The sequence below is a fragment of the Chionomys nivalis genome, chromosome 6 (genome assembly GCF_950005125.1).
Source record: "Chionomys nivalis chromosome 6, mChiNiv1.1, whole genome shotgun sequence".
NCBI classification, from domain to species: Eukaryota; Metazoa; Chordata; class Mammalia; order Rodentia; family Cricetidae; genus Chionomys; species Chionomys nivalis.
In genome coordinates, this window is record NC_080091.1 from 97,146,314 (window position 1) to 97,159,977 (window position 13,664).

General features: G+C 43.6%; 1 protein-coding gene across 1 annotated transcript in view; it reads right to left on the reverse strand.

Annotated features, from left to right (window-relative positions):
* Nucleotides 1–13,664, reverse strand: part of Fras1 (Fraser extracellular matrix complex subunit 1) — a 350,600-nt gene that overhangs the window by 25,407 nt on the left and 311,529 nt on the right. Inside the window, exons 58-62 of the mRNA XM_057772897.1 lie at nt 11,884–12,089; nt 6,750–6,906; nt 4,375–4,575; nt 2,133–2,320; nt 787–1,062 (exon numbers count right to left, since the gene is read on the reverse strand). Of these exons, the coding sequence (XP_057628880.1) occupies nt 787–1,062; nt 2,133–2,320; nt 4,375–4,575; nt 6,750–6,906; nt 11,884–12,089 (1,028 nt within the window). The remainder of the gene's footprint in view (nt 1–786; nt 1,063–2,132; nt 2,321–4,374; nt 4,576–6,749; nt 6,907–11,883; nt 12,090–13,664) is intronic.

Here is a 13,664-nt window from a genome sequence, read left to right on the forward strand (position 1 = left end):
GTCTTTGTAAGTTGACCTGGTGACAATGTCTGTAAGTGACCCTGCTCTGTTGGCCCTGTCCTTCAAGAAACACAGTCTGAAAATGATCTCAGAGGCCCAAAACTAGTCAGGAAAGGAGTTACAGTGAAAATGCATAGACATTTTGCTATGTGTCAGTCAGCTAGAGTCTGCATTGAGACCGAGTCTTGACTGTCTTAAAAACCGTATCCCTGGTGGATGAGGATATCTGCTGTGGGACACGTCTTTCCAAGTCTGGGCAAACAGAGCAGTGACTGCTCTCTGGTATGCGGTGGGTGGGGTGTAGGTGTGCTCCACCTAGGAGCTTCTTTTCCTGTCCCCCTACAGGGCTTTGTAAATGTGGGAGAAATCTGAATCCCCAAGAAGTTTATATCCAAATACTTACTGAATGATTAAAACTAACATAAAAAGGAATCACTTAATGGCACCCACCTGGAATCCTGGTCTAGCTTGATCTTTTATAAACCACACTGGTCAGTGATCTTGTCAAGTGGCCAAGTGGAGGAAATATTCTACAGATCAGGAGACTAAGACAGGTCAAAGAACAACTTTATATTAAGTGGCCGAAAGGTGGGCAGACCTGGGATTTGTAAACAGGCCAGGAGACGACTGGCTTAGCTCTCTTTCAATTGTACCTCTCTTTACTTTGTCTAGCATCTAAGCCTAGACCTGATTATTTGTTTTACTCTAAACGCCACACACGGACTCATGGGATTTGACAAGAGCAACACTAACTCTTTCCTTCCTAATGGGTTGAGCCTGCCTTACCTTGTGGTTAACGCTGGTGAACGGTGTGTTATCAGTGATGGTCTCAAAGGGAGACCGGGCCCCGTTGCCATCCGTGGGCGCTGCCACTTCCCAGCTGAACTGCACAGATGTTTGGTTGATGCCAGCCTCGCTGCAGCGGTCCTTCATGACGGCATACCTAGGGAAGTGGGGGTCACAGGGCGTGACACAGACCAGCGGGTAGCCTGGAGATGGGGCTTTCTTGACTCCTTCCTTTGAAACCTCTTCCACATGATCATAGTCAGCAAGGGTGACGACCTAGGAGAAAGCAGCAGAGTTTCAGGTTGGGTTGAGGAACGCGAAGATCAGGGAACTATGGCGGCCTTCAAAGACCACTACAACCTCTTAACTCCTAAGGATTCTGTAAGCCACAACAGGAAATGGTAGTTCCTTGCCAGGCAAAGGTGAAGGTACTATATGTGGAGGAGACCCCCCCCCCCCCGAAGCCTTCTTAACATACCAGCTGCATTCCGGAAACTGGAGTCTTATCTCTTATGAGAAAAAAATACTTTAATTCTTTTACGCATTGGATCGCAGATTCTGTTACGAGCAGCAGCTGCTAATTTAGAGTTGCATTAAACTGTTGATGGTGCAGAGGGGCATGCTTGTCCAAGACAGAAAAAAAATAATAACGAAGGTAGCGTATTTGTTTCATAGTCAAATAAGAGATAAATTTTGAAATGATCATCTCTAATACGTAAGAGACGAGTTAGGGGAATTTGGAAGAGTAGTTCTGATTACTTGACTCATGGATTCAGTGTCCACTGGTGACCTTTGGGCATTTTCTCCTTAGCAGCGCTCATTCTATTCTACCCAAACTGAGAAACATGGCACCACATCTCCACGTGTACTTAATTCTGTGTGCTAAGTATGGAGGGTGATAGCTCTGTATAGTAGCATTGCTTTCTTACTCTCCCACCAAAGCAGTGAGAAGATAACCGAATTGCACTTTCTGTCTTTATACAATCAATATGGCGATAGCTTGGGTCTTGCATCAGGAATGGGCTCCTGCACCCTCCACACTATTAGTATTTGCACCAAATAACTGCTTTTTGTTGTTGGGGGCCATGCTGTGCACTGAAGGGTTCTTTGTAGAATCTGTGGCTTTTACCCACTAGTTGGTCATAGGACCCTGTGTGAGAGATGTACCAAGCAGAAATGTCTCCAGACATGGTCTGCCATTCTCTGTAGGGGGTCAGTGGGCAGAGAGATCCTCTTGGTACAGTGCCAAGAGCAAAGAAGCACACACTGTATCTATCTCCTCCCCAGTTCTCAACTACAGGCCACTGAGACATAAAACCAGCCATCCTTTGGAGCAAGCAACTCACAATGGGTGGTGCTGGCAATATGAGACTTCCTGCTGCCTCTTGGTCTAGAATCGTCACAGTGGTAGTGGTCATGTCCCCAAGTACTGCTTCCACGGGATCATCTGGGCCAAGGACTAGAGAAAAGGATTCATGCCATTCTCGATCTTCGTTGGACAGGATCTCGACTTTGAAGAAGATATGATCCACACCTTTACCAAGGACAGAACAGAAGGAGCAAAGGTGAGGGCACGCACTCAAGAGTGTGCAGGCTGGCATGGCTCAGACATCACATTAAAATATGCCCTGTCCTTTCAGGGACTTCTCACAGATGCAATGTCTGCTAATCACGCAGACCCGTCTCAAGTAGAGGCTGTTTTATAGACCAAATTCTACCTGTGGTAGAGACTCGGATCTGCAGATTCACTATTCAACACCACATAAGGATTAATGGCCCCTGCCTGACACAGGCTGGTTGTAATAAAAATCCATGATCCAAAGTACACTTCATCCTGGTTACTCTTTTTATCCTTTTTCTTTTTTCTTCTTCTTTTTTTTTTTTTTTTTGCTTAATTTTTCTTTCCCTTTTACACTTACACACGAGCTCTCACGTGACTGTAGGGCTTGTGCACAGAGGCCCTTCGAGGCAAAGGTCCACAAGCTGCCTACCAGGCCAGGCTTTGCAAAGATAATAACACAGAGGACCAGATGCCGGGAGGAGGCAGGAGACGGCTTTAGAGGTTCACGCCTTCTCTTGTAAAGTGCAGGGCAGTAAGGACCTTTCCTCCCCTCCCTCTCGCATCTGGTCTATGCTGCTTCTGACCCGTTCTTCCTTCAGGATCCTAAGCAGCAAAAATAAAGAGTAAGGAGCAATAATGCAGATGTGGAAGGCTGGCTACAGTTCCAGCAAACAAGCTGGACACACAAAAGATGGAAGCAGGGCTGCCTAGTTCTATGTCAACTGGACACAAGCTAAAATCACTGCAGAGGAGAAAGCCTCAGTTGAGAAGATTACTCCATAAGATCTGGCTGCAGGCAAGCCTGTAGTGTATTTTCTTAGTGACTGACGTGGTAGGGCCATTGAATGTGGGTGGGACCGTTCTTGGGCTGGTGGTCCTGGATTCTAGAAGTAGGCAGAGCAAGTCACAGGGAGCAAGCCAGTAAGCAGCACCCCTCCATGGCCTCTGCATCAGCTCCTGCCTCTAGCTTCCTGCCCTGACTTTCTTCAGTCATGGACTATGATGTGGAAGTGAAAACCAAGTAAACCCTCCCCTCCTCAGCTTGCTTTAGGTCATGGAGTTTCATCATGGCGATAGTAGCCCTGAGTAAGACAGCAGAAAGCCCCATAAAGCTCCAGCAAGGTCTCTGAGCTGCAGGAATCACTATCCATTTCCTCTACCAAATCAATGCATCAGAGGGTCAATTGGTCATGACTGGATTTTTTTGGTTCTCCCTTCCCAGACCTACCACCATTTTTGTCTCTAGGATAAAGTATTTTTGGAAACTTGTGACAGGCTATCCTATTTCCCAGTAGATGTAAAACCATTTGCACATTGCTATTATGTCTTTCAGACTTTGGTAAGCCCTAAAGGGATCAGAACAGCATTTCCACCATATATCAGATGATACATGTGCATATATTTGTATTTAAAACTGAGTGTTGCTTCACCCAACTAAACAAAAAGCTAACAAAAATCCTTTCAAATAAAACCAAATGCCCAGTGTGTTTTATGAATGGGTACTTTTTTTTTATAACGAGCTAAATTTTTGCCTGCAATCTCAAATATATATTTAGTAAATGTTTTATTCTATTGAAGCTAGTACATTCTAATTCAATATTTTATCCTAATCCTGTATTCAAATATAACATGTTTTCCTCTCCACTAAGAAAACCCCAGCTGGTAGTAGTGGCGCACGCCTTTAATGCCAGCACTTGGAAGGCAGAGACAGGTGGAAGTCTGTAAGTTTGAGGTTAATGTGGTCTACAGATCAAGTTCCAGGACAGCCAGGGTTACACAGAGAAATCCTGTCTCTCAAAACAAACAAAACAAAAAACAACAAAAACAAAAAGATCCCTATAAACGGGACTGGTGGGAATGGGAGGGACAAGAAAGGACAATGCGGGGAGGGGTGCATATTATCAAAATGCATTATATTCAGTTATAAAAATAGCATAATGAAATCTATTATTATGTATAACCAGTACATGCTAACATTAAAAACAAGAAAAAAGAAAACCCAAAGACTGAAATTGGCCCTCACTTACCAGGACTGAATTTCAAGACTCGGCTCTTGGGGTGATAATCCACCCCAGACTGGGCAGAGCCATCGCGTGTGCTACAGCGGATCTTTGAAGTCCGGTTCTGATCACCTCTGCGGATGACCTTGATGCTCAGAACTGCGATGGCATCTGGCCCTGCAGGTTCCCGGACTTGGTAAGCAGCCTCTTCAAATTCAATGGTAGGGGCTAAGGAAATGTGGGCAGGAGAATAAGAGCAAGTTAGAATAGCTCAAAGGATCAAACTCCGAAGGAACTAGCTGCTAGGGACCAGAGAGAGCTGTTCACAGTACCACGGCCAAGTGGCTAGCAGTCATAAAAATCACCAGCATTTACCCCTCAGTAACGTTTTAGACAAAGGAACTCATCTGGGCTCCTGTAGGATTTATTTCTCACTTGATTCTTATTAAAACAAAAAAAGAAGTTAAGACTTTAAAATGTTTGCTATCCAAGCTTCCACTGTGACATTATAGTTCAAAGAATGTTTTTAAACTAAAGCTTTTAAAATTAAAATTTGCACAGTTCATCAAGTGACTGAGACATAGGTACTCAATAAATATCTATTGATTGATTGCATAAATAAACTTTTTAGCTAAAGGTACAAGTTTTTATGGTTTATAAGGTATCTCATTTAGATATTCCTTAAGTGAGCTAACTCCATGTTTTACTTCTGGGCCTTCAGACTGCTGTCTGTGTTTTGATCTTCCCTATGCTAGCTTTTCCTAAGATCTCAATATTTATTTCAGTCAGTATACTTAGCTTAGGAGCACAAGCTTTCTTGACACAATGTCTGAGACACTATTGTTGCTGGAAAATGATTCATAATAATATTCATTTTTATCCCATGAATTCGAATTTCCTGACGTAAAGGATGGCTAAAATGGTGACAGAGAAGAAGCTAAGATGAAGGGAAAATTGAGAGCAGTTTTTAATTTTATAATCATCTTAGCACATTACAGAATATTTTAGAAGTTTCTCATCTCTGTTTTTTCTGTTTTCCAGAAACTTTCATGGTGACTTTATAGTTTTAGGAGAGAAGGTCTTTGAAACAGGCTGAATTTGTTACCTTTTGAATCCTTCTCTTTCATCTGTATTCATGTATATGTATACACTGTGCAGATGCCCAGGGGGTCAGAAACAAGCATCGGGTCCCTTGTGGCTGGATTACAGGCAGCTGTGAGCTGCTTCAAGTGGCTGCTGGCAACTGAACTCCTGCTGTCTGCAAGAGCAGCCATTGCTCTTACCCGCTGAGGACCTTCCAGCCTCAGTCTTGCTGAGTCTCGATCATTGTGTTTTCTTTGGGTCTGAGAAAGATTCACCTTGGGGGTTGAACCTAGGTTTGTATACAGTACTAATTCAACTACAAGGCACTCTCCGTGTGTGTGTGTGTGGGGGGGGGGTTGTGTGCATGTAGAGGCAAGATGTCAACTCAGGTGACATCAATAGTCATCTACTTTTTTTCTGAGGCAGGATCTCTCATTGGAACCTGGGGCTTACCAACTAGACAAGGAACGCTGAAAACCCCAGGGCTTATCCTGCTTTCACTTCCACAGATCTGGCTTTTTATGTTGATGTTGGGTATTGAATTCATGTTTTAACCCTTATGTTTGAGAGTCAAACACTTTACCACATGAACTATCTTCCCAGCCCTGAGGCCAGCTTTTCTTACTGATGTCCCAGATGGCTCCTGACTTTTCATTAGGACCCTAGGAGGTTTACCACTCTCAGAGTAGTTAAGAATACAGATCCTAGAATCCTGCAAAAATCAAGGTTCTCATCCAGTGTTGCTGCTCAGAGCTGTGTAGCTAAGATACAAATTAAGTGCTTTGTGTAGGCTTTGCTTTTTCATATCTATTTTCATAAAAGTAATGATGTTTTCATTAAAAAACAGGTGCTGATTTCCTTGGGTGTCTGGTCACTCTGCTGGTCACGTGATGTTAGAATTTAAAGCTGTTTGTTTTTGTCAGTGTGAGGAGTCAATAGGAAATCAGACTTTGCCAGGAAGACAGCACTGTTTTGGATCAGTTCTCAACGATGTCTGCTTGTATTTCCAGCCCCCTTCCAGACCTGGAGCAACTTACACGGTTTTTATTTTCCGCTCTAAGATCCCGGTTCTAGCTTTGAACCATATCTGTTCTCTATCTTTGACAATGTAGGGAATGATGAGATCAAGGGTTCCTGTGAACTTCCAGGGCCCCGCAGAAGGTGACTCTTTGTTACAAGCATTCTATAAAAATATTCAGAGGTTGCCGTCCATAGGCACTTTCCTAGCTCTTTCCCTTTCAAAACACTACTATTATCCGTAAGCCCTCAGTTTGAGTCCTAGCAACCTCAGAGGGCTAAAAGGCATTCTCTGTTCTTACCATCTTCGTCATTGGATATGGTGACAGTGGCCACGCTGATCTTCCCGACTCTGGCTCCACTCCAGTGGTTCCCGAGAGGACGGCCAAGATGGACTCTGAACTGCTCCTCAGGCTCAAACATGGAGTCATCATGGATGTAGACAGTGCAGTTCTTCACCTACGACCAACACACAAGACATACTCAGCCTTGTAGAAGGAGACCCGTGATATATGGCTTTCTTAGATGATACTTTTCTCTCTTTGTAGAGAGAACTGGCACAGACTCAAAAGCATCTCAATGGTTTCATGTATAAAATAAATTTGTAATTCTAGCGGTTTGTGCCTGAGTAGGATGTACCTATATGGTAAAGCTTGCATTATAAAGACATTCCAAATCACTAGAAATCTTGGCGATTAATTTATGAAAACCAAGCCAATACAATAACAGCCCACCAAAACACACCTGCAAATACTTTCCCACAAGGTGTCTGGACAAATGAAGACATTTAACATGTTATAAAGGGCGGAAATCTAATGATGGGAATCGGCATACGGCTCTTCGCCCTGGAGGTTGAATAAACTCCCTTTCCTTTGTGAAAATGGAATAACTTCTTAAGGAATTCAGAAAGACACCATCTTAAGCTAAACATAACGTGAAACGCTGAAGATTTTACATTTTCTACCACATAGCATCTCATCTGAACACTAGAGGATGGAAAACTGGGACCAGAACCCAAGTTCTTGGTGGAAGTAGGAAACCGAGCATTTCTCAAACTGAACATTCTCCACTGAGGATCATGTTTCTGAGAAAAAAACCCAAATCATATATTTTTTTTAACATATAGCAGCCTTAGCAATAGATTCATGTGATGGGATGTGGGATATCGTTGCCTGACCACTTTATATTTACTACCCAGCTGTCTTTCACAGGCTGTGTGTGGGCAGGAAGGAGTTCTAAACCATACTTCTCAAAACCACGCTAAATGTAAGACTTCCCCGCGAACATCTGTATGTGGCTTCTCAACATCGTTTCATGTTCCTCAAGAAAGACTCTTCCCTACATCTTCACATCTTCCCTACAGTAAGAATTCATTATAGAATATATGAATTCAGTAGTGATTTTTCAATCTGAGTGTGCCGAGGAATTACCACGGATTGTAGAGTGGGTAGCGAGCGGTCTATTCCATCTCTTCTATTAAATGAAAAGCTATTTCTTGGGGTAGGCAGTGGATTTTTTTTTTTTGAGCTGAAAACAAATGCAGATGCACAGACTCGGAGCTCAAGAACCATTGGCAGTGTTTGTCCACGCCCCTACACTCAGGTTCTAACTTGCCACTACCAAAATTCCCAAACCTGGCACTAGCCTCTGAGTCATGACTCTTCGTAGCTTTATTTCCTTTTTGTAGTGAAGATAAGCACAGGAGGAAGAACTCTGCAGTAGGGGAGGCCTTCTCAGGCTAAGGGTCAGAGGATTCACAAGACTTTGATATATTTGGTTACATCAAAATGGGACACTTCTGTTCAGCTAGAAATATTATGGCTAATTTAAATCAAAAACACCAAGGATAGCCTTTGCTGGAGAGGTTGTGGAGAAAGGGGTACCCTCATCCATTGCTGGTGGGACTGCAAACTTGTGCAACCACTTTGGAAATCAGTGTGGCGGTTTCTCAGAATAATTGGGATCAACCTACCCCTGGACCCAGCAATAGCACTCTTGGGAATATACCCAAGAGATGCCCTATCATATGACAAAAGCATTTGTCCAACTATGTTCATAGCAGCATTATTTGTAATAGCCAGAACCTGGAAGCAACCTAGATGCCATTCAATGGAAGAATGGATGAAGAAAGTGTGGAATATATACACATTAGAGTACTACTCTGCGCTAAAAAACAATGACTTCTCGAATTTTGCATGCAAATGGATGGAAATAGAAAATACGATCCTGAGTGAGGTAACCCAGACCCAAAAAGAAGATCATGGGATGTACTCACTCATAATTGGTTTCTAGCCATGGATAGGGGCCACTGAGTCTATAATTTGTGATCCTAAAGAAGCTAAACAAGAGGGTAAACCCAAGGAAAAACATATAGATATCCTCCCAGCTATTGGAAATAGACAAGATTGATGGGCAAAATATTGGAATCTTGGGGGTGGGGTGGGATGGGGATGAGGGGTGATGGGGAGAGAAAAGTGTGAAGGAGAGGATGAGGGGAACTGGGGGAATCGGGGTGATTGGGGATAAAGGAAGGTTGGATAGGGGAGCAGGGAAACTCATACCTTAGTTAAGGGAGCCACCTAAGGGTTGGCAAGAGACTTGAACTTGGAATGGCTACCAGATGCCCAGGGCAATGTCCCCAGTTAGTTCATTGGGGCACCTGTGGATAGGGAACCTGAAATGAACCTATCCTATAATCATACTGATGAATATCTTGCATATCGCCATAGAACCTTCATCTAGCGATGGATGGAGATAGAGACAGAGACCCACACTGGAGCACCGGACTGAGCTCCCAAGGTTATAATGAGGAGCAGAAGGAGAGAGAACATGAACAAAGAAGTCAGGACCATGAGGGGTGCACCCAACCACTGAGACAGTGGGGCCGATCTATTGGGAGCTCACCAAGGCCAGCTGGACTGCTACTGAAAAAACATGGGATAAAACCGGACTCTCTGAATGTGGCGGACAATGAGAGCTGACGAGAGGCCAAGGAGAATGGCACGGGAACTTTCATCTGGTGATGGATAGAGAGAGAGACAGAGACCCAATTTGGAGCAACGGTCTGAGCTCTTAAGGTCCAAATGAGGAGCAGAAGGAGGGAGAACATGAGCAAGGAAATCAGGACCACGAGGCGTGCACCCACCCACTGTGACAGTGGAACTGATCTATTGGGAGCTCTCCAAGGCCAGCTGGACTGGGACTGAATAAGCATGGGTTGAAACTGGACTCTCTGAACATGGCGGACAATGAAGGCTGATGAGAAGCCAAGGACAATGGCACTAGGTTTCGATCCTAATACATGATCTGGCTTTGTGGGAGCTTAGCCTGTTTGGATGCTCACCTTCCTGGACCTAGATAGAAGTGTGAGGACCTTGGTCTTCCTGTAGGGCAGGGAATTTGGACTGCTCTTCAGTATCGAGGGGGAGGGGGAATGGACTGGGGGGAGGAGAAGAGAAGTGGGGATAAGGGGAGGGGAGCGGGGGGAGGGGGCAATATGTGGGAGGAGGGGGAGGGAAATGGGAAACGGGGAGCAGTTGGAAATTTTAATTAAAAAAGAATAAAAAAAATTAGAAAAAAAAGATTTTTAAAAAGGAAGTATATAACCATACAAAATTAAAATTGGAGTTATACATACAAAAACAGGTCTAAACCACTTGAGAATCTCATTTAAATCATTATTTTCTCTCTCTCTCTCTCTCTCTTTTTTTTTTTTTTTTTTTTTTTTTGGTGTTTTTCAAGACAAGGTTTCTCTGTAGCTTGAGTGCCTGTCCTGGAACTAGCTCTTGTAGACCAGGCTGGCCTCGAACTCACAGAGATCCGATTGCCTCTGCCTCCCAAGTGCTGGGATTAAAGGCATGTGCCACCACCGCCTGGCTCAAATTATTATTTCTTGAATTTAGGAGTTAGAGAAAACAGCAGGAGAAGGGACAAGAAATGTTTTTTATTTTCTTTTGTACACTCATATAAATGCAAAAGTAGATGAGAAAGAAATGTTCCTATATGTAATTTAAGATTTGGACTTAGCAAATATCCCTTTGTCTTTATAGCCACTAAACTACAGCATTAACATAAATTATATTAGAACACATCCTTGCTTCTAATTTTATATTATCATAGTAATTTTTTAAGTAGTTTGTTTTTATTTTTAAATATGTATGTGCATTAGTGTTTGGCCTGCATGTATGTCTGGTAAGAGAGCTGGATCCACTGGAACTTGAGTTACAGACAGTTGTGAGCTGCTGCGTGGGTACTGAGATTTGAACCTGGGTCCTCTGAGAAAGCAGCCAATGATCTTAACTGCTGAGACATCTCTCCAGCCCCTATCATAGTGATTTCTAAATTGATAAAATTCAAGTATATTGTGGAAATTTAATATTTATTATAACACAAATAAAAATTTTGGGTAAGTAAAAAAAATGGTTAAAGTTGGTTTGGGTCATGGTGTTGTAGCACATCAATAGAAAACCCTAATGAAGAAGCTGGAACCAGAAGTGGGTTATTGATGTGACAGACCTGACCATGAGTTTTGGGAGAATTGTGGAAAGACTTTGGAACCTTGGACTAGAAAAGCCATTGAGTGCTCAGAGTGTAACGAGCTATCACTCTGAGAACACGGAAGGCAATGCCGAGAACAGGGCAGATGATGGGAGGAGCATTGCATGGAATGAGGATTATGTGCCTTGAATAAAGGGTGCATACACCTGACTTTGCCATGGAAACTGAGACTTGAAAATGGTTAGTGCAGTTCTTTCGGTCACACTTCTAAGATTACAATGAGATTCAGAGGCAGTTATATATGAGAGACAATGAGTGCCTCCCTTGAGAGTTGCTTTAAGTTAACTGAAAAGGATGAGCAGCTACTATGCCCACTGTCAAGACAACACTTGAGGCTGTATAGTACAGGCCTCTTGGCTCCTGTGTTGAGATCTATTTGCCCTGGGACAAAGACCTTGACAACAGAGAACTCCCTTTCACTGTTGGAACATTGGGCGAGGTTTCTCTCTTACAGGTTCAGGCTAAGAGGTCTACATTTGGTTCTGTTGGGTTCCATCTAAGCTTCCCAGATGTATGCAACCAATGATGTATGTGTTTGGCTGTAACCAAAGACAAAGAACATAGCCAAGTGGAATAGGTGGTGTTAATAGCATTTTTATCAATTTGTAAAGAACTATAAGAGCTAGGTCATGCCGGGCGGTGGTGGCACACGCCTTTAATCCCAGCACTCGGGAGGCAGAGGCAGGCGGATCTCTGTGAGTTCGAGGCCAGCCTGGTCTACAAGAGCTAGTTCCAGGACAGGAACCAAAAGCTACAGAGAAACCCTGTCTCGGAAAAAAAAAAAAAAAAAAAAAAGCTAGGTCATATCTCATTTACCTCATGGACAGACCAGGGCTACAAGGAGAGAACGTCATTGCTAGCCACCATGTACTCACTTACCTTCTCCCCTTTCAGGAATGTAATCCGGGAAGAGTCTGCATCCCTTCTCTCCTCAAAGTCCTCCATGACCTGAGCAGAGTGGCTCTGAGTGTAGCACCTCACAGATGACTCATAACTCAGGTCCCCACTCCTGATGACAGGAACGTGCAGGACACCCTCCTTCTCCTTCACCAGAAGCAAGTCCTTGGCAAACTGCATGCTGGGAACTGGTCAAGGGATGGGGAGATGGGGGCCTCGTCAGTGGGAGACAGAAGACACAGCAACCACAGTGGTGCTCCGCTAACAGCCAACCCAGGATGGCAGAGCACAAATGCTAAGGGGATCTCAAGGATGGCTATGGCTCTCCCTCCAATACAAACAGGTGACACACACAAAAACAATACGACAATGATTTGACTGTGCCACTTTGCCCACTTTCCTCCTATGGATACAAGAGAAAAAAAACAAGGTTGGTGACAATTTAAGACCCCTCATACAGATCCTGGCGTCAGAGAGACACTAGGGAAGAGTAGAGATGCTAATAATGAAAAACAAAACAAAACAAATAACCAAACAGGCTCAATCAATTTAAAGCGCTTTGAGTTTGTTTTGTTGTTGTTGTTGCCAGATGTTACTTAAAAGTTAAATCAGCGATCTAGATTTTTCTCCAAAGTTAGTAACAACAGTAAATAAATGCTACAAAGAAATTCCATATGGGGTCCAACTTATTTGGACCAAACTATATATATATATATGTATCTGTATGTGTGTATATGCATGCATGCATGTGTGTGTGTATGTATGTACATGCATGTGTCTGTGTGTTGAATTTCACAGGTTGTAACTGAGTTGTGATTAGAGCTATGGAGTAAGCTGCGAGTTAGCTGCTCCCTGAAACCTGATGATCTTTTTGACTTTAGAAAGGAGTCCAAAGAACGGTGGCTGGAAACAAAGGGATTAGAGGAAACAGGCTTGACCTTCCATGCTGGCTGCATGACAAGGCAAATGACGTAGACTTTCTGAATGCTGGGGTTTTAAACTTGCAAAGCAAAAATATGAGCCTCTCAAAGGAGGCTGAGGGGACTGGCTTTCAAAAGGTAAGACCTGGATGGAGGGGGGAGGACCTTGGACTTCCCACAGGGCAAGGAACCCTGACTGCTCTTTGGACTGGAGAGGGAGGGGGAGAGGGAGCGGGGTGGGGAGGGAAATGGGAGGAGGGGAAGAGGTAATAAATAAAAATGATAAGAAAGCCAGAAACTGCAAACAAAACAAAACAAAACAAAAAAACAAAAGGCAATGCAGACATGATACTCAGGGTTTACAGGAGTCAATCAAATATGGTAAGTTGAACATATTTTGATTTGCACGTGCCGCCAGATTCATGCTTCTTCATCCAGGGAATTCTTTTCCTCTCTGTTGCCCCAGGGCCCATGGTGATGCTCTACACTGAGACATTTCCCCAAGCCCAGTGTGGTTGACTGCGGGTTATCAGTTTCTCCATGAACAGTGCCAGGAGTCAGATGTCAAAGCCTCCTGAGATGAATTTTGTGTTCAGAGCTATAGTAAAGCATCCCCAACACTCCCATCACTCTCTTGACTGTATTCTGCACATGCTCTCCCAAACCTAAAGAAAGAGGTGCTGGGAGCAGGTCACCTCTCTGCAAGCTCATACCTAGAAATGTCTGTTTGCCTTCAACTGATTCTAGCTTAGAGGGGTTGAATGTAGGAAGGAAAAACCCATCCTATTATCAGAACTGAGCCTACTGGTATCAATGATAACCTCACAAAAAGACAGTAGACTC